This window comes from Barbus barbus (genome assembly GCF_936440315.1).
Source record: "Barbus barbus genome assembly, chromosome: 40".
NCBI classification, from domain to species: Eukaryota; Metazoa; Chordata; class Actinopteri; order Cypriniformes; family Cyprinidae; genus Barbus; species Barbus barbus.
The window spans coordinates 11,419,112-11,440,289 of NC_136718.1; the positions used below are offsets into that span (position 1 = coordinate 11,419,112).

Here is a 21,178-nt window from a genome sequence, read left to right on the forward strand (position 1 = left end):
TAACGGTTTTATCAAGACCAGCAACTGGAGTAGAACAGCGCCATTCCAACAACCCCACTGATCTCCAGAGCATCCTTCTCATTCAACCCAAATATATATTTCTTAGTCTATATTTTACTGTCACATCAATCTCCAGAAATGTCTGAATGAGAGTTAAAGCAGCAATCTAGAACAGAGTAAAGCAGAGCTTTGGAGAGGGTAACTTTGGAACCAAGCATCTGAAATTGCAAATCAAGTATCCAAATAACTGTAAGAGAAATTAAAACACTGGACAATACATTAATATCTGAATATGCCAAAGTTTTACTTGTTTTTTTTTTTTCCTCCCTCATACTAACCGATGTCTCTCTACAGGTATAACAAAGGTACTGTGTGTGTGTGTGCGTGTGTGTGAATGTGCGAGAGAGAGATTATATCTTTATTTGGTGTGTCTGTATATTTCGGTTTATGCTGTTCCTTTCTTAGATTACACTTATAACTAAATGTGAAGGAGTTACTGATACTCTATGACAAACACACTGGGAAAAAACCCAACTAACTGAAACGGCTGTTAATCACAGATGAAACAGGACTGAATGTTTTAAAAGGATCTACTGTTATTCTGAAGAAACCAAAATTCCATTGACGGGTGCGTATGCATGTTCATATGCACTAACATGCTGGAGATCCTCTCTTGAAAACTAGCACTACTGTACTTAACGCGTAATAAAAATGTGACAACCTAAGGTTGAGGTTTTAAATGCTCTAGCGTGCATGACGATGTAGCGTGTTAGTTCACAAACACTACCTGTCACGCTACGGTCAAGATTCTTCTTGGTTTAAAGTCTGTCCGGTATGTCCAGTATTGTCATATTCCGACACCGATATATCATTGTCATTTTTATTTTTTTACTTATTTTATAGCAAGCTGCATTAACAATGCATGCTTCAGGTCATCATGATATTTCTGACGGGCTGATCTGTCTGTATTCCTCAAGAGAGAGAATTTGCAGAATGTACATAGACATGTAACTATAATCGGTGTCTTCCATAATCTGCTTTAAAGAGCTTTCGATATACTTTTAGTGGCACTAAATATAATATTAACTTCTTAACAAAATAAGGTGCATCTTAGAACTTCAATAGAAATAGAAAGCTGTGATGTAATCTTGACATTGTCAATTGTACAGATCTTAAACTATGATTAAATGCAATAGCCTCTCTCAAGTGTATTATTCTTAAAAATTAAATTCTCATTCATTATGTCCAACAAATCATTGGTACAAAACATGTATTTTGTTTTTAAAATGCATTTAAAACATTAACATGCAAGTAAAATTAATCTCCTAACCATCTGATGCAAAATGGTCAATATAACGGCAAGTGCGGCTTTAATTTTCAGGGTGTTTCGTTCGTTTTCATTTTAAAGCCTATTCGCCTCAATAGAAGTAATGTTTTGAACATAGAAGTGCATGAGTTCATAGGACCGTCACAAAAACAAGACGAGACGGACTGATCACGAAACAATCTGGTAAAGCACAGTCCAATTTTTTTTTGTTTTTTAAAATGACTTTGTCACAATAAAAGGTGATCCTAAGGTTCGTTCGATCCATTACTTTCGCGCGTAACAAAACTACAATGATTTTAGCGATGGTGGGAGAATGCACATGTACAAAAAAGCATCCACATGGTACACATGCACAAGGCACAGAGGAGACGTGAACAACGAGGGGCGAAAAATAAAAAGAGCTGCTAAAACCCGAAAGCAAAATGTTGTGAAGCAGAGAGATGTCAAATGGCAGGTTTGTCTGAGGGACTGTGTGCATTCTCAACCACTGATAAAATCACTCCCCTAAATCACGTCATTGCGTAACAGGATCATGTACATTTGGGTCTATATACAAACGGCTGGGATGTCAAACAGTATCACGGTTCCTTCCGAACACACTGCTTCCTCCCTAACTCTGCCAGAGGCCTCAATTTTTCTTTATCCTGGTTCGAGGACAACCCAGTGTGTTTTCGGTTTTAAAACAAAGTGCAGCTTATGACGCACTCCGTTCTCACATTCAAATGGGTTGGTGTTGATTTGTACGTCATACTGGTAAACAACACGCAAGGTAAAGTGTATCTGGACAGTTAAACTGTCAAAAGAAATGACGGCCTGCTGCTTAATAAAAGGACGTTAACCAATTAACTGTATCTATATAGCGCAGTACTATCATAAATAATATTTTAAGTGCTTTACGTTACAATACAATTCATTTTTAAGGGTATTTCTTCCTCAGCCGAGGGGGGGGGGGGGGGGGGTGTTGGCTTGCATATGTATAATTTTGGGCTTAAGGTGCTTTAAATATTTCTACTTTAGAATTACTTGAGTACGGCTGTGAATCCTCAAGGGGATGTTGGCCTAAAAGAAGATTGTCTACATGTGAGAGAAAGCAACAGAGGAGAGCTAGCTATGCAATGCAGATTGTAACCTCTACGAATCTTTTCCTTCCTTTTCCATCGTTACTCAAACAAGCCACTCTGAGCCTGGACTTCTCGGGCCGCCCGTGGCCCCTGTGCTGAAGAAAACAGCAATTCTCCACATGCAAAACACTCTTTGATAAGATAATATCCAAAAAAACAAAACAAAGGGACTACCATGTGTGTGACATACAAATACAACCCGCGTTCTCCGTCAGTTTCCACTCGTCTACTGTATTCAGGGCAGTGTTGATTTGAATCCTCCCCTATGTGGTACACAGCAGACACAGCCATGTGTAGTACAAATAGTGATTCTTTGCTGTATGGTGGAAACTTTAGAGCAGGTGCTGCTGTGCTACTTGACATGTGCAAGTATTTTGAGTAGGTCAATTTTCAAATACACTTTGGGCAATAAGCCATTTTAGGCAATCATACATATAAGGTCATCGTCAAAGTACTAAGGTTTGAAAAGAAAACGGTGTCAAAATAAAAAGACTCTAGAGCTTTTCACGATGCTACAACACTGATGGGCCAGTGGAAAGGATGAGGTCCAGAACCCGAAGACTCAGGGCGATGTGCAATCGAGGGTTGTGATTTAAACTCGCTCAGTTTTAAACCAGACCCGGCTCTTAAGGTGACACATAGACCGCATTCCTGACACTGTCCATCTGTCGTTTCCAGCATGTGCAGCATCATAAATTATATCATGACAACACAAAGTGGCTACTGTGCCCTAAATATTCAATTTTGCAAGGAAAAGGCAGTCGACCTTAGATCATCCCCTCTCACTCTCTCATTCTTATTACATTATGGGATGTAATTACTCCTCTTTCTGTAGTGCACCATCTGATGGGCAGTCGTCAAGGCAACAAGGGGCCTCTACCTCCACCCCATCTCCTGACTGGTTGTCTCTGCTGGCTAAGGCACACTGGATTGGCTGGGCCAGTGGTGGAAGGTCAAGAGCTTGACCAGTGGCGCTTCCTGAAGAGCTGCCGTTCAGCTGCTGTGACGCGGTCACTGTTCCCTCCGTGGGCCGCCCCACCGGTTTAGCGTCCTCGGTGAGCTTCGGGGGGCTAGAGGGGGGTGGTGAAGAGGACAGAGTCTACGAGAAACATTGGGAGGAGAAGGGAAAAAACTGAATCTCCTCGCTCACATTTAGCAATTAGAAAGTGAAAGTTATGCATCGGACTGACCTGTGTTCTGTTGGTGGTCACTTTCTTCCCTCCCCTTCCTTTTACTGTTAATTCTTTACCCCTTCTGGGAAACAACAAAAAAAGATCAGATTTCATATATACATATGTGCATTAGGGATACAATTTTGTCTGATTTTATTATGCTTAAAAACAATAATACAACAATAAGGTCCTCTACATTAACAGATGAGCTCTGTAAAATGTACACAATAGTGGAGAGAATTATATATTTATGAAAAATGTCTTTGGCACAAAAAATGTTCAACTGCATATAAAATCATTGGATTTTTTGGGGCTGCGATTTAACATGTTTGTATATTTTCAGCAGTGAATATTTCAAATGAAAACACTGCACATTTTTATTTATATTTATTCAATAAATATATAAATAAATATATACCATCTTCACCAGGTAATCCAGTCTTTTTGACAGGTAAAATTTAAAATTCAACTGTAAATTTAAAATTTAAGTATAGTCTCAATACACAAACGATTCTGCATTTTTAGCGTCAAAAACCACTGCAACTTGTGGTGCAGCGCAGTGTATGAAAAATGAGAAAATGAAGCACAAAATTAAATCTTGAGAAAGTATAACATGATAGGACAAAGCAATATGAATAGGAAACACCTTAAAACTAAGGTTATTTAAAGCTTCTCGACCTCGTTACTAAAATGTTATGGTTTAATACCAAAAATGTTACGTTTACTATAGTTAGAGTATATAATACTATAATATATAGCAATTTTTGTGATAAACAGTTATTAGAAATAAGAGTTTGCTACTGACACAGTACTGAGATTTTAGCGGAAATACATATGCAGTCGACATGCATAGAGTTCAATGCATAAAAATCTCTGCTTGCTGCTACAAGCCTCACCAGTAGGTTGTGCAATTGAGAGTTTGATAAAGAGCAGCAGCGAGAGAGGAGCCATTAGTTGTGAGGCTTCTGTCATACCTCCATAAATAATTGCCACAATATATGGCCACAATTTTATGACACAGAATGGACTCACCCTTTCCCTCCTACTGACACCACCTGCATATTGACTCTGCCACGGACTGGTTTGTTCCCAGCCCACTGACCAACAACCATGCCAGCTATTTCCAGCTTGCCACCCTGGGGAGGTATAGACTGGAATCCTAAAAAAAAGTTTCAGAAAATGACTAAGTGACACCCAAAGGCCAGTAAAGAAAATTAATTAAATGTACTAAATGGGAGGAAGGTGTTACCTGGGAAGGCCCTGGGCCGGTGCTGGTGGTGATGGTGAGGAGGAGGCGGCATTGAGCCCAGGGGGCGAGGAGGGTATAGAGGATGCATGGGGTAGAAAGGGGGCACCATGGCAGGGGGGAGGAATGCAGGGGGTGGCAGTGGTGGAGGTGGGGGAGGCGGCCGGGACAGGTTGATGCCTTCCAGAATGGCCTGGCGCATCTTCTCCACTCTCGAAACCAGCTCCTCCTGCAGGACAAAGTGTCAAAGACAATAAAAAAACCTTAAATATTCCCAAATACAAAATGGATGTGCCTGCACCTATGCGTTTGTTACCTGGCCTTCACACATATCAAGTAAGGAGGCTCTGTCTCTGGTGGCTTTAGCTAGCTTGCTTTGGAACAACTTCCCGTCGAAAAAGCCCCAAGGGCAGCAGTGGTCCCATGGCAAGGGCTGTCCACATACATCATTCACAAACAGGGCAGTGTCCACTCCACTCATGAACAGAGAGGCCAGCTGCACCCCACGGTTATCCACCTTCTCCACCTGGTATCAGTGTCAAAGAGAAGAAATATGATCCGGCGGCATTTTTGGCATTAGCCTGTTAAATGTCACAGTAGCATGTCATTTCAGATTTCACAGAGCTCTTTCAAAGCAGATTATTGACAACCTGACAGTTGAAAGACAGCATTCTATTTTGAAAAAAATTTGTGCCTTGAACCTTTTGCTTTATGTGACATACAGCTATTGAAGTTGAGCTGAGCTGTTGAGTCCTTAAAAGTTAGGCTACGTCCACACGAAGCCAGATTTCTCCCTATCCGATCTTTTTTTTTGCCTCAAATTCCGTAAACACGGAGTCATCTCAGGAGATATCTGCGTCCACACGGAATCACTGAAAACGACTGAAAAACGATGTAGTACACATGCCAGACCAATATGTGGCGCTGTAATTCTGCCACAGAGATACACAAAAAAAACAGAGAAGAAGACTTGGACCATGTGCGTAAATCTTGCGCGCTGAATACAAACTAACACACAAAGCAGAAGATTTTGCTTTAATAAAACTAATGAGCTCAGTAGGTTCTGCAGCACGAACACAGGCACGTAGTCTGACATTGTTGTTGTCGCTGTTATGTGACGCAGCAGTGTCTGATTAGGGGCGAGACGTGGGCTGATGACGTCATCGTTTCAGAAAATATACGGATTCGCCGTCCACACGAAAACATGAAAACGGCGTTTTCAAATTTATCCACCCTGGGACCCGGTTTCAAAAATGATCGGTTTCACTCTTCGAAAACGCCGGTTTCGTGTGGACGAAACGCCTATACGGTAAAAAATGTATGCGTATACATCGTGTCTTCGTGTGGACGGGGCCTTAGTCTAGTCTGAAAACATGCTTTGCCTTAAGGCAAAGAAAAAAAAGTGTCAAAATTGTTGTAAATTAACTTTTAATAAAGAAAGCGTGGAAGATACAAAGACAAAGAGTGCATGGAGTATGTTGTGTGCAGTGTTCAATTCAATCCCGCCTCTCACTGCTTTTACTGTAATCTGGATCTGTACAGTTATATAAGAACATGCAAACACATGCAAATGCGCTTTAGTCTCAATCCACAGCTCTCTATCCATCTGCTTTTAACTCAAAAATTAGTTCATTTTAGGTAAAATTAGTTTTCAATCATTCTCTGAGATGCTGAAAATACAGACACACACGTGTGCATATATATACATACACACATTGTCTGTCATTATGAAAGACAGGGTCGTAAAAATTCCATCATCCATTATTACCCGTCATTTTAATTTTCATATTTTAGTTATAACATTTAATTGTGTGTTTTTTTGGTTCTCATTTTTAATAATGAACCTACAGGACGAGTATATAGGCTTATGCATTTATTTATTTATGATGAGAACAGATGAACAGACTGTGTCACTTTTCATGTTCAACACACACCCAGCAGTGACACAGCTGAGGCCAATAAAAACAACAAAACATGCTAGGGCTGGATATAAAAAAAATAAAAAATCCTCTATTTTAATAGATTCTCATTTTTATGAACCAATATCAATTCTTAAATCCCAATCGATGCTGTTTTCAGTTGATGAATGAACAGTACTTCATAGTGCGCCTCCCCTCCAATAAATCGCAGCTAAATCGCAGCTGTTTTGTAACTTTTGATATGAAACAAAGTGTCAGATTTCAAATTCTTTCCATTTTATTAGGAAATTCAAGCAATAAATACCGTTTTGGCGCTCTTTAATGTGCCGTGATAGATTGCTGTAGACACCTCAGATCAAGCGAAGCAGCAGCACGTGAACTGATTATCTCTTTGGCTTTACTAGTGGGTACTCGCCTGTGCGTAATCAAAGGCATAGCAAAGACCGTTTATGACAGTTTTATTTTTGTTCTGGAGCTGATGATACCGCACTCTGCTGCCAAACTGGAGCGCACTCGCCACCAACTGGACAGGGGTGGGAATTAAAACTACAAATTACAATTGATCACCCTCAGTGTAATCTGTCAAAATTGACGGACCTTCAGATTGATCAGTCACTGCAAAACATTTTTTTTAATTTTCGATTAACGCAACCTCTGAGAGAGATATATATATATATATATATATATATATATATATATATATATATATATATACATACTTTAACTTTTCTTAAATCTCTTTTTTTTAATGAAATTTGACAGTAACAATATATTTTTTATCCTGGTAAACATTTTAATTCAGAAATAAATGAGAATACTACTAATATAGTTTTTATAGTTATTGATAATAATAATAATAATAATAATAATAATAATGGATAATAATCATTGACATAAACCACAACATTTTTCACCAAATTATGCAGCCCTAATACAAGAAAAATTAAAAAGGCTAGCCCTAATTGCTGGAGGGGGTGGTCACTGTGTGACAGAGTTAATAATAAATGCATTACCTTGAGTTCCTGAAGTTGGTCAGGCTCATAGAGCTGGTTGGACACAGCTTGAGCCAAAAAGGCATCAAGCTCATGGCGCTGAAGAATGCGACCCCCCGGCCACTGCATCATATACCTGTAAACACACAATACCGCTCAAGCACCCAGAGCTCCTCATTTTCAGTGCTGATCTACTTATCTAATCATTTCGTAAGAACCTCTCAATAAAAAAACAGGTCTCAAGTGATGTCATCTTGTAAAGGTACCTGAGCACGCAGCACATGAGCAGCAGGTGAGATGGCACACAGGTCGGGTTGAGCAGGGCAGGGCAGTCAGAGCGCATGCAGGCTAGGAAGGCTCGTGTACGGCGGCTACGGTCCTCAGACGCTCTGCCCAGCCACAACCGCCTCAGGTTGGGACACGTCCACTCACGGAAACACAGGGCTGGAACGAGCTCTGGGGTCAGGGCAGATTTAGCTTTACTGGCACACCACTCCTTTACAATCACCGGAGGCACTGCGAGGTCATACAGAAATGAGACACATTTAGATTAATTTTTATCTTACTTTGATGCCTTCTTCCTCACAGCCAGAGGGGAAACAGCTAGGCAAAATAACTCTATTAATAAAAGCAACACAAAACAGGAGCTAATTCTCTGATTAGGCATGTGACAATATTTTCATTATTTAGAAAGATTAAATACATTGTTACAATTTTCTATCTGGCGATTTATGTTTATTAATATTTACTCATCACTTATTATTATAACAATGAAAAACAAGCAATGTTTTATTATTTAACAAATATAATGGCCCATTGTTTTGATGTAACTTGCACATATTTAACCTAAATATTAACATTGGACAGCACATTCATTTTTGCTGTGGTACTTTTAAATCAGTATTGAGAATCTGAAATGTTGCCTGGTATTGCTATTATCCATTCATTTTTTGGTACTGTGACAACACTCTAAACATGTAACAGTCTCATCTAACCAAGGTCTATGCTTACCGTCAACCGGACTACGCTTGCGCATGGCCAGTCTCTCCAGCCTCCGCTGGGTCTCAGCCAAGCTGAACAGCACCCCGTAGGCATACTGGCGGGCAGAACGGAAAAGTAGAGAAGCAGGAGGCAGGTCGGGGTTGCACTCATCCTCTATACACACTGGTATCTTCATCTCCCCCTGGGAGGGAAAAATTGAAAGGAGAAACAAAAAGGGACAGGGTATTATTAGATGCTTTTTAATACTTTAAATGGGTTTATTTAAAGGGATAGTTCACTCAGAAATTAAAATTCTGTCATTAATTACTCACACTGGAACTAGGAATGACATGAGGGTGAGTAATTAATGACATCATTTTCCTTTCTCTGCGAACCATCCCTTTAAACATTAAAGGTTATATTATATACACTATATATTATATATTAAGTAACTTTGAAATACAGTAATAATGCTGATCTTAAATCCATAAAAAAAATGAAAAGAAAAACTCCAAAACCTAGAAATGCCACTGATTTGTGAGCACATGCTGTGTGACTGTTGTACCTTGGTCAGGATGTGGTAGATCTGTGGATACATGAGTCCTCTTCTGTGTCTGTGTTCTGCCACTCTCAGCACCTCGGCACTGACCTGTGGAAGGGGTGGAGTTGTGATGTCCATGTGACTCCGCGTTGGCATGGACAGCAATGATGGAATGGACGGCCCACTTCCGTTACCATGGTGCCCGTCCCCAGAGCCACTGCCGCCCCGTCCACTGGGATCTTCCCAGCTTGTAGACTTGTCAGCCAAATGACTATGACAAAAAATGAATATTCATTCTGCTCTGAATAGCAGATTGCTTGCTGGTACACAACACAATGAACGGATTCTGTACAATATAAACTCACTTAGTGCTGGTGTCATTTTGCTCCTCCCCATCTGAAGACGACGATGATGAGGGGGAGGGGCCTGTAGGAGCAGCAGTGTGATGATTGGGCTGTCGGTTGCCCCCTTGAGAGGAATCATATGGAGCAGACCAATCAGCAAAGCCCATTTTCCCAACTAGTGAGTCATTACAGTCCTGCAGAGGCTGAGTTGGGTTCTGGCATAAAATGGCTGGACCAGTGGCAGGGTTGGGTCCGTAGAGCCCACCTGGATAAGGCACCTTAACACCTGACACCTGGGGTGGACCAAACTGTGGAGAACAGCAAAAAAGCGATTGGCTGAAATCAGTTTCGGGAAAATAAACATGATTTGCAGCACTACATTTCTTTAGTAAAAAATTACCTGAGCTTTTACAGGCTGCATTGCCCCCATGTGGCCTGGAAGTCCGCTAAACTGACTAGGCCCAAAGCCTGGAACTGAAAGAAGAGTCAGGGAAACCAAATTAATATTGTGTGAGTACAATCTGATTGATGTATGGCTTCTGAAAGCTAAACAGTGGAAAATAAACATATACTCTGTTCAAAGGTTCGGGGTCTGTAAGAGGTCTGCATTTGATTGAAAATACAGTAAAACAGTTATATTATGAAATACTGTTGCAATATAAAAGTGTTCTCTATTTAATTATATTTTAAAACAGATTATTCCTTTGATGGAAAGCAGAATTTTCAGCATCATTACTCCAGTCTTCAGTGATACTTCAGAAATCATTCTAATATGCTGATTTGTTGATCAAGAACCAAAAAAAAAGCTTGCTGATCCCAAACTTTGAACGTTAGCACCACATTATACCTACAGAGGTAAGGAGAAGGTCCCATGGAGAGAGGTCTTGGTTTACTGGCCACTGAAAAGTATTCCACTGCCTTCTTAAACCTCTCAATTTTATCTTCAGTTTGTGACTGGAAGTTAGAAAAATGAGAAAGCCTCCTTGTTATGATGAACTTTTAAGGTAAAGTAGTACATGAAAATGCATATGGTAACACATGCTTCACCTGTGACTGCTTGAAAACATCCTTGGCCACCGAATCTAAATTCCCAAGATCTTTGATGGATGCCACATACTCAGATACAGCCTTAATAACAACCTCACAAGGAGGGAGCACTAACTGATGAGCCCTTACCTGAACAGAGAGAAGAAAATCAAAGAATGAAGTTAAAAGAATGGGTTATATTGATAAAACTGATGCTCAAGGATGCTTAAGTCTGTATCATCAATTACAATTATGGAAGAATGAAAATATCTGAAAATGTGTGAAATGACAAATTGTATAAGCACCTTTAGGGAGGCAAGAGGGTGTTCTGGGCCTAGCAGACTCCAATGAAAGGCAGCCAAGTCTTCGTCTGGCAGAATGTGGTTACCTGTTTTTTTGAAGACACACATTTACAACCAAACAAAAAAACCCCCCGCAAAGTCACGTCCTGGACTAAAAAAACCTGTGGTGTCGCTTACCAAGAAGAGCAGCAAAGATGGGCAGGTGCTGGGTCTTGAGGCCGAGCTGGCGAGCTGCCTCTGATAGCAGGTACTGGTGAGTGGTCAGATTCTTGCCATTCCAGGAGAGCTTGAGAGCGTGGGAGCTGAAATAGGCCGGAACGTTGCATAGCGCAAACTCTGAGTCCTGTGCAATCAGACCCTGAAAACCATAGTCTCTGTACAGGGATAGCACCTCCTGATGGTGGTCCTCCAGGGTCTGCACCACCTACAACACAAGCAGGGTGGAAGGAGACCATTTATTCTTGTGATATACTGATAGACAAGCTCCTATCGTTCTGAATTTCTGATCAAACAGCACTTTGACCATCTAGCTTAAAGGTGCACTCAGTTAGCCTACTTTTTTGGCTGATGTGGCAGTCATCTTGGGTTTATACGAACACATTTGTGTAGTCAAATACTACATTTTTTGATACATATTGATTCTGTAAATATTTGAAACAATTGCTATACTCATTTTCAGCAGCACTGATACCAGTTCTGACATCAAGGAGACACAAACAGCAGTGTGTATTTTAATTAAATAAATATATAGTTTGTTGCATGTTTCAAAGTGAAGTGCATCACTGTGTTGTTACCCGTGAGTGGCTCGGTTCAAAGTAAATGCAGTAAACTCCATCTCTGTGCTATGAGTTTTCACATCTGCATAATTTCACACAATTTTGTCGACAGATAATCACAGCACTTCACACACATTTCTAATGAGAAGCATATGCAAACCTGTGGTCACAGATACTTTAATTCATATACTGTTTAAGAAATGTTCAATTTTATTTTACTTTACAGTGCAGTTGTATTACTACTCGTAATTTAATTTTCTTAGAACTAATAATAATGTTATTGATATATAACCTTACTCAGAGCTATCAGGCCTGAAGTATCTCGCACATCAGAGTTTCAGTTGATAAGAAAACACTTTTCCATGTAGTGTCAATTTTGTCGACTAACAATTTTTTCTAGTTGCTGTATCAAAGTTATAAATTCCAGTATTGTGACAAACTTATAACACACATTAGTTAGAAATCCAAAATTGACTGTCAGCTGTGATTAACTTATTCCTCAAGCAAAAGGGTTACCAAGATTAATGAAGGAGCGTTTGATTAGTCATGTGATCACAACATGGCAGCCGTCATGAGGAGACCCGCTCCATGTAAAATAAAACAGCTTTTATTAGTATCCAGTTTTGACTGGAGTCTCACCTGTACATCATTGTAAACATTTTCAAAATATTAATCATTGTATTACGTGTAAAACTTCGATTAGGGAAAAGCGCACCTTTAAATTTAGAGTTTAATTAAAATGGATGATTTTAAAGTTATTTTACTTGCTTTGAAAACACTTTTACAATGAAACTGGCAATGTATCTGCAGCACAAATTGGCTAAAACACTCTACATTGAAGTGTAAAAGGACATGGCAATCCACAGTTCCTCTCGAGGAGGGCATCAGGCCACTCACCCGCACGCGGAATCGGAACATGGCGAGACGGACACAGTGGCTCAGGCAGGCCGGGGGCAGAAACCAGGCCCGCGGAGGGGGCGTCGCCTTGCTTCCGACGTGGTTGACGATGAGCTGTGCGGTCTGTCGTTGCCCCTGCGCCCGCCGTGCCCACTCCGGCCAGCGATCCTTCCCAAGCGTGCCGTTAAAAACCACCACCAGCTCCAGTCCGCCTTGGTACAAACAGGCCTGGGAGAGCGCCGCTAGATAGCCGAGCATTGCATTCCACTCGCCTCCACAAACCCAGTCGGTCTGGTAGCCCCCGTAGAGCCGCTGAAGGCCAGAGTCCGCGTCAACCAGAATGCGCGCTGGCGGGGGAGGCGGAGGCAGCGAGCTGGGATGATGTGGATGATGGTGGTGGTGATGATGGTGGTGGTGGTGTGGGGGCTGACGGCCTGCGGTTCGCGCGAGCTTCAGAAGATCTACTGGAACTGCCGCCCCAGGGCAGCGTTTCTCCAAATACTCCTGAAACCCTTGAACTCCCATATTGTGTCTAAGCGCTTGAGATGGATGAACCTTGTTAAGAAGTTGATGTCTAGGTTGTGTGCTCAGAACTAGATCTGTCCAGTTGTAGTTGGATAACTAAAGCGCTGAAATGTTTGGAAAATTATCCCACAAATGCAAGTGCCAACCGACCCCCTTTAAAATTCCAGATACGCGTGGCTATTTTTTACGTTTGGTCGTGTAAATGCAATCTGTGTCCATTCCTTATTGTGTCAATAGTATAATCCCGCTAGTCTCTCTGTTTTGATCAAATACAATGCTGCACGGTCTATAACGTAACGATGGAGGATAACGGCGCGCACGCTACAGTTATGATGTCGACAATCTTGGTAACATCAAAATATAATCCTATTTGTAACCTTTCTAGCTGCAAACTAAACAACAACTACGCCGTTGCTATCCAACATGACCGTTAGGTGATTCAAACTAACTCTAGCTGCTAGTGAATACAGTAGGTCCTGTGATGGTAAACAGTTATAAGAGCTACAGTTTGTGGCTAACAAACTAGCTCGCGCAGTTAGCCAGTTAGCCAAGATCCCGGCGTGATTGACGCGTCAACTAGTCGAGACAAATCAGGGGCTGCCGCGATTCGGAATGAGATGAATAATTAAGGGGAAAATAAAGTAAAACAACTAAAATAAAACAAAAACAAAAGCCCGACGTAAGCTCCCTCGCTCTCTGTCTCACTCACGACTTCATGTTGAGGAGAGGAACATACTTTCATGCGACGTCGGCCATCTTGCGACTTCCCCGCGGATCAACGGAAAGTGGGAGGGCAGGCAAGCTGAGGAAAGTGGGAGGAGCGGTGAGCCTGGTGCCTGGGGGATGTAGTTTTTATGACTGAAAAATTATCTGGATTATAGAGTAAAAGACTACAACTACCAGTACAGCAAAGTGACAGACCCGTGGCATGCCATATCCTAAAGGAACGGTTCATTCAAAAGTTAATAGGGAAAATTGGTTCAGTTGGAAAAGTTAGATTAAAATCACAGTCTCTTAAATTTTCAATTAGCGTGAAAATAAACAATTTAGTACTGGTGGATCACAAGAGGATACCAGGGGCTCTGCAGTTAAGAGAAGGAAAAATAATAAATACTCTTAGAAATGTAGGCCTATTTAAGGGCTGTCAGGTATTCGCTACCAGTGCCACAACATTTTCAATACATTTACCCAAAATTTTATTATTATTATTTTACTGCTTCATTTATTTATTTATTTTTTTGTTGTTGTTCTGCTAGGGACTGTTCAGTGATTCTTTCATGTTTTTCACAGCCCTGGTTGCCAGTAAGAAATCAAAGCCAAGTCAACATACAGATTTGTGGGTGAAAATCTTTATTAATTTAAATATTGTGTTCACCTCTTCTTCCACTGTCTATAAAACTGCTTTGAAATAAATAAGAATTTAACTGGAAGTGTTTCTCTTTAACTTAATAGATATATATTTCCTAAGAGTACGTAGAAAGAACATAACACAATAAAACATAAATATTTGTCCAGGTAATATTTAAAAACATTCTTTGGCTTCAGAACAGTAACACAGTTTAATAAGAGTTATTTTTGGAAACAGCATGTTTTAATTTTTTCACATGGTACAAATTGGTCTTTATATATGAAAATATGTAGTTATATAGCATCATATTTAAGAGAACTTGGCATCAAAATGTTTTAAAAAAAGCATCCCCGATTAGAGATGTACCATACATTTCAAATACACCTATCTCTCCTCTGAAACAAATGCAACAAATGCATTGTTTTTTTCGGTGTAAAAATAAGGAAAGTAGTCATTCTTTGCTTGAAAATAGTGTTTTATATTTTTAAACATTGAAAAATAACATAAAGATGTTCATATAAAACAATGTCTTATTTTGAATTAAAATGATCACAATTGGGCTTACTTCCCAAACAATTTGGCAAATAATTTCTTACAGCAAAGACTACAACGGTATGACTCTTCAGGTAAATACACATCCTTTTGGTAGTTGTAGTCCTTTTATACCAACATTAGCAAATTCAGTTAAAAAAGAAAGTTAGCCCTATGACTGTATGTAATGTATGTTGGAGTACAAAACGTAAAAGTACCTTCAAGTAATATTAATTACCATAATTTACTCATGGATCGAAAAAACACCCCCCATGGTGATCGGGTTGGCCTACAAATTGACGTCATGTCTGCACACCTCAACAATATAAAGATACACATAAACGACACTAGAGCGCGCCACAGTAAAAGTGTTTGGTTAAAAAAAAAAGTTAATTCCCGAGTTAAATGGTTCAAACATTTATTTGGGTTTCTTTGCTGATGCTGGAGCGGAAAGCTTAACTCGATCCTAAATGTCCAGATTAGCGCTGGTCCTCTTCCCGACGCGTCTGCAGCCATGGACCGGACTAAAGAGCACCGCAAACAACGTAAGCCTCCGCTTCAAATATCAGTCAACACATGTCAAGCGCATTTAGTTTACCGTGTGCAGAATATAGAAATAGATATTTGTAAAGTCAGGTCGGGGAAAGGTGCCTTTAGTGACAAGGTCACTGACTACTTACAGGTGATATCAATACGTTTATTGCGATATTTTAGACTTTTTTTCACGCTATGTTTCAAATTATGAAGAGTTTGGAATTAGAAAATTTATGAAGGACCAGCTGAATACTGCTTGTGCAATTTTTCTTTTCTCTGTTATCTAATATTGACAGCCGAAAAGCCCTGCAGTGTGTTGCCAGAGGACAAAGTCTTCATATACTGTAAGTTTGGGCGGATGTCTTGATTTATGATCATGTTTGACCCTATTGCCCTACATTTGATGATTTACTTAATGAAAACTAATTACAGCATGACTAATCTTTTACTGTCACCTCACTCCCTCGCCCTATTCATCTGAAATTACTTTAATTTAGGGCCTGTAATATACTTTGGGTAATATCTTAATTAAATTAAGCACTTAAATGCATCTCCACTGTTCTGCTTCTCTCTTGTACGCTGATTTGTGTAAGCATAACCAAAGCAGAATGGATTTGACTCTCTCCTCTGACTAACCACTTCTGTTTACTCCCTCTGACTCATCAACCCACCGCGACCAGACTATTGTGAGTACTGGTTCTGCAAACTATAGATTTGTCATGTTTCGATACATCAACATACAATGAATATAGCAACAGTAAACATAATTATTTACAAAGTTGCTTCCAGGTATTTGGTTCAGGATTTCTCTAGAATAGAAAACACTAGTGTTGTATTTTGATGCATTCATCTCAACATGGCAATTTAATAGCAGCGATAGCTGAATAAAAGTATTTTTTTGAAAATGAGATTTTATATTGTGAGCTTGACCTTTGCCCTTCTTTTGTTAATGGTCTGTTTTGCATCTTTACCCATCAGCCTCCTCCTGCTAAATACGGAGGCAGACACACGGTGACTTTGATCCCTGGTGATGGTATTGGACCAGAACTGCTGAACCACGTCAGAGAGCTTTTCAGGTTGGAAGAAGCAGCTCGCTATAAACAGACTTCACCAGAAAACACTAAAGAAGAGCCCTTATATTTTTGTCATTCAATAATATTCACAGATTCTGCTGTGTACCAGTGGATTTTGAGATCGTCAGGGTGGATTCGTCTGCTTCCTCTGAGGATGGCATTAATAATGCAGTTACTGCAATCAAACGTAATGGAGTAGCACTTAAGGGTGAGCATGAACAAATGGTTCATCAACCGCAAACATGTTTGCTGCATATTAGGTGAATAAATATATTGGTACCATATCAGTTATTGGTTGACAATGGATATTTAATTGTTCATTTCCTTTCATTTTACATTTAGATTACCTTTGTCATCATATAACAAAGTCACTTAAAGTTAACCTTTTAAAACACTAATAATTTAATAATGCTGTTAAATCTTTAGCAAATCTCAAAATCAATATTAATTTAAATCATGTGTGTTATCTCAAAATTCACTGTATTATATTTAATGCACTGAGACAAAATGATATAAATTTCATTTCGCCACTTAACTTATCAGCCATAACATACAAATAATTATAGACTTATCATATTTAAAGGAATAGTTCAGCCAAAAATGAAAATTTGCTGAATATTTACTCGCCCTCAGGTCATCAAAGATGAATTTGTTTCTTCATCGGAACAGATTTGGGAAATTTAGCATTATATCACTTGCTCACCAATGGATCCTCTGCAGTGAATGGGTGCCGTCAGAATGAGAGTCCAAACCGCTGATAAAAACATTACAATAATCCACAAGTAATCCACACCACTCCAGTTTATCAGTTAATGTCTTTTGAAGTGAAAAGCTGCGTGTCTGTAATAAACAAATCCATCATCAAGGTGTTTTAACCAACCTTTACTTCTGGCCAAAATGTCATCTCGTCTGAATCAGGAGAGAAATATGCACAGATCAAGCACAGTTTACAAGCAAAAACAATCCAAAACTGTTCTAAACAAATAAATCACTTGATTTTGATGTGAGAGGACAGCAGGGCATAGACTTATTCACTTGAGGAAGCATTATTATGAATTATGGACTTGTATTTTGGCCTGAAGTGACTGTTTAAAGTTAAAATGCCTTAATAATGGATTTGTTTCTAATACGTGATCTACATCTTGAATGGCCTGAGGGTGCGTAAAGTTCAGCAAGTTTTCATTTTTGGGTGAACTATTCCATTAAATTGCAGTTTATAAATCAAGATTCTTTTGCAGGTAACATGGAGACTAATCACAACCTTCCTCCATCTCATAAATCCAGGAACAATTTGCTTCGGTAAGACATCTTGGATTTGTTTTTCCTTTACTTGATTATCTGTGGTAAATCCAGAGGGTTAATTTAATGACTGTTTTTAACTCTCCGACAGCACATCTTTAGACCTGTATGCTAATGTCATGCACTGTCAGTCTCTTCCTGGCGTCCCGACCCGCCACAAAGACATTGATGTGATCATCATTAGAGAGAACACAGAAGGAGAGTACAGCAGCTTGGAGCATGAGGTCCGTGTGTTTGGGTCTCTTGTAGTTTAAGGACACCAGTTATACTCATTCTTAAGTTTAAATCTCCTCTCTTCCAGAATGTTCCCGGGGTGGTGGAGAGTCTGAAGATCATAACGCGTGTGAATTCATTGCGGATCGCTGAGTATGCCTTTAACTTGGCCAGAGAGAAAGGCCGCTGCAAGGTCACGGCAGTACATAAAGCTAATATCATGTGAGAGTCCCTTCTTGCTTAACTCTGCTTTACTTTCAACTTTCAACCAAATCAACAGACGAAAACACGTCTGCATATATCTTGCAGTTTCCTGTGGTACAGGTTCAAATTAGTTAAGGATTGTTTTTCCTGTGCTTCGTAGGAAGCTTGGCGATGGCCTTTTCCTGCAGTGCTGTAAAGATGTGGCGGCTGGATATCCTGATATCACATTTGATAACATGATCGTGGACAATACCGCCATGCAGGTAGATGAATGGTGAACTACATAAGTACATGATACACTACAGTCCAAAAGGTTGGGGTCAGTAAGATTTTTTTTAAAATAAGCTAATACTTTTATACAGCAAAGATGCATTAAACTGTTTGAAACTGACAGTTAAGACATGTATACTATACTGTTACAAAAGGTTTCTATTGCAAAGAAATGCTGCTTTCTTGACCTATCTATTTGTTAAGAATCCTGAGAAAATTAGTTTTAACATTAAATATAATATGAAATGTTTCTTTAGCAGCAAATCAGCATATAAAAAAGGTTTTCTGAAGGATCATGTGACACTGAAAACTGGAGTAAAAAATTCAGCTTTGCATCACAGGAATAAATTACATTTAAAAATGCATTAATATAGAAAATGTATTTGAAAAACTTTTCAAACGGTAGTGCATCTTATTGTATGTTTTGGGTTCTATGTATTACATGATATAATAAATAGTTTATCTATTCATTTATTTTGGGTTTGTTTGTATAGGGACAATATAATCCTAATTAAAACTAAAAAAATATGTATTTTATATAGCATAATTTGCGTTTTATGTCCCTAAAATGCTTTAAAACACAAAAAAAGCTACACATAATTACACTATTAGACAATATATAGAATATAATGACAATACTTTTAGTAACACTTTACTGGAAGCCTTTATATATAATGCATTATACATATTTTTAATGCATTAATTATGCCTTGTATATAGCACCTTATAATGTATTACAATATCTTATAAATATTGTAACGGGTAATATAAAAAGTAATGCATTTGTAACAAGTATAAAATATTTTTTATTTTTGTTTTACTTTGGTTAATATATTTATGAAAAGATATAATGCATTAGAATGTACATTATACCTTTTACAATGCATAATAACAAGGCTTATAGTGAAAAGTTTTGAATATGTTTTTGTTGGTGTAGCTGGTCTCTAAGCCCCAGCAGTTTGATGTGATGGTGATGCCTAATCTCTATGGAAATGTGGTGAGCAATGTGTGCGCTGGACTTGTTGGAGGTCCAGGCCTGGTACCAGGAATCAACTACGGCAAGGACTACGTTGTTTTTGAGAGTGTAAGAAAGAACATAGCATGTACTGGTCAACAATTAGAGTGACTAAACAACACCTGCTGAGATATCTTTTGTTTTTATATAGGCCACTAGGAACACTGGGAAAAGCATTGCTAACAAGAATATTGCAAACCCCACGGCCACATTGCTGGCCAGCTGCCTAATGCTGGATCACTTAAAGTATGTGTGTATGAATATTAATTTGATCATTTGGGGGATTTACTAATATTAGAGGTTTTAAATCCACATTTACTTCATGCATTACACATGAAACATAATTATACATAAAAAGTTAGCTGTAGGACTGGAATTGTGCACTACATTCATGTCAGGGCTGTCTTTCCTCTTTCCTAGGCTTCATGCGTATGCCAAGATGATTCGAAAGGCAGTTCTGAAAACTTTGTCTGAGACTCAGGTATCATACAATACATGCTCATTATGTCCAACAGCTATAGCAATTCATCTCACCTAAGATGAGCGAAATCAATTGCTCATACCCTTTTATCCACTCTAACACATCTGCAGTATTACATCTCTACTAAACTCATTGTATAGTCATTTGTTTTCACATGTCTCTATATCCCTGCAGTTGCAGACTGCTGACTTGGGAGGTCAGGGTACTACATCTGATGTGGTCTACTCTATTATGCAGGAGATCCAGAGAGGAGGACCACGCATATCAGAACATATCTGAACTTCATTTCTGCATGTTCTTGACCCTCACACACACCTCTAGCTCACAGAGAACACAGAAACAATCTAATGCTTTTGTGAAACACAGGACGCACGCTGAATTCTTTAATGAAAAGATGCAGAGACTGTAAAGATATAGGTTAGTGTGTTGAAATAGTGTATTTTTCTTTTGTAATCTATATATCTAGCGGTATAAATGTTTCTGATGTGATTTATCCGTTATGATCAAGTTGAGTTAAGGCCTTTATCTGAACTGGGCTGGACTGCTGTGTATTTCATTTCATACCCAACAGGTTCTGTATTGAAGTTTTCATCTTATTCATTTATTATTTATTGCCTGTTGTTAATTGAGGATACACCAAACACTTTCATGAATAAATGTCTATTACTTTATCAAACATGTTCAAAGTGAAATAGACAGTATGATTGGTTTAATGGACAAACATTTTCCAGTAGGTGGCACTAAAACCCTGCACTTCAGCTTTTATCAAATTTGAATATTTTTTGACATTTGGTTATGAGTATTATAAAAAGTTATGACTGCTGTAGTGCAAAAAGTGAAATATATTACATGTAATGTTTACTTTCAGCGCAAGTGACTGTTTGCTGTAATGAGTGAGCTAGAATTATTATTTTTTTCTTATAGTGATAAAAAGAAGGAATTTGTACACTTTAAAATAGAAACAGCTTTTATTTATACATTTATTTTGACATGGCATTTGAGTGTTCCATCTTTGGTAGTCATCAATTAGATATTATTTTG

The 21,178-nt window shown here is 39.0% G+C and overlaps 2 protein-coding genes across 3 annotated transcripts; one reads left to right on the forward strand and one right to left on the reverse strand.

Annotated features, from left to right (window-relative positions):
- Nucleotides 1–899: 899 nt before the first annotated feature.
- On the reverse strand, nt 900–13,949 carry fam120c (family with sequence similarity 120 member C). 2 transcript variants are annotated; one of them, XM_079401573.1, is made up of 16 exons: nt 12,645–13,949; nt 11,149–11,395; nt 10,975–11,057; nt 10,691–10,819; nt 10,495–10,597; nt 10,044–10,117; nt 9,665–9,951; nt 9,324–9,570; nt 8,789–8,960; nt 8,044–8,293; nt 7,799–7,913; nt 5,183–5,392; nt 4,870–5,095; nt 4,653–4,779; nt 3,639–3,702; nt 900–3,547 (listed from the first exon to the last, which is right to left on the reverse strand). In XM_079401573.1, exons 1-16 carry the CDS (start codon nt 13,167–13,169, stop codon nt 3,266–3,268), a joined length of 3,141 nt encoding a protein of 1,046 aa, XP_079257699.1. In that variant the 5' UTR covers nt 13,170–13,949; the 3' UTR covers nt 900–3,265. The 2 variants fall into 2 exon arrangements, with proteins under 2 accessions (XP_079257699.1, XP_079257700.1); XM_079401574.1 differs by having other exon boundaries at nt 906–3,547; nt 3,639–3,699; nt 12,645–13,310.
- A 1,411-nt stretch (nt 13,950–15,360) lies between these two features.
- On the forward strand, nt 15,361–20,810 carry LOC306859615 (isocitrate dehydrogenase [NAD] subunit gamma, mitochondrial-like). Its single transcript, XM_079400731.1, has 12 exons — nt 15,361–15,593; nt 15,879–15,926; nt 16,561–16,658; nt 16,748–16,863; nt 17,894–17,954; nt 18,046–18,178; nt 18,256–18,389; nt 18,532–18,634; nt 19,579–19,725; nt 19,808–19,902; nt 20,077–20,137; nt 20,312–20,810. Exons 1-12 carry the CDS (start codon nt 15,519–15,521, stop codon nt 20,414–20,416), a joined length of 1,176 nt encoding a protein of 391 aa, XP_079256857.1. The 5' UTR covers nt 15,361–15,518; the 3' UTR covers nt 20,417–20,810.
- Nucleotides 20,811–21,178: the final 368 nt, after the last annotated feature.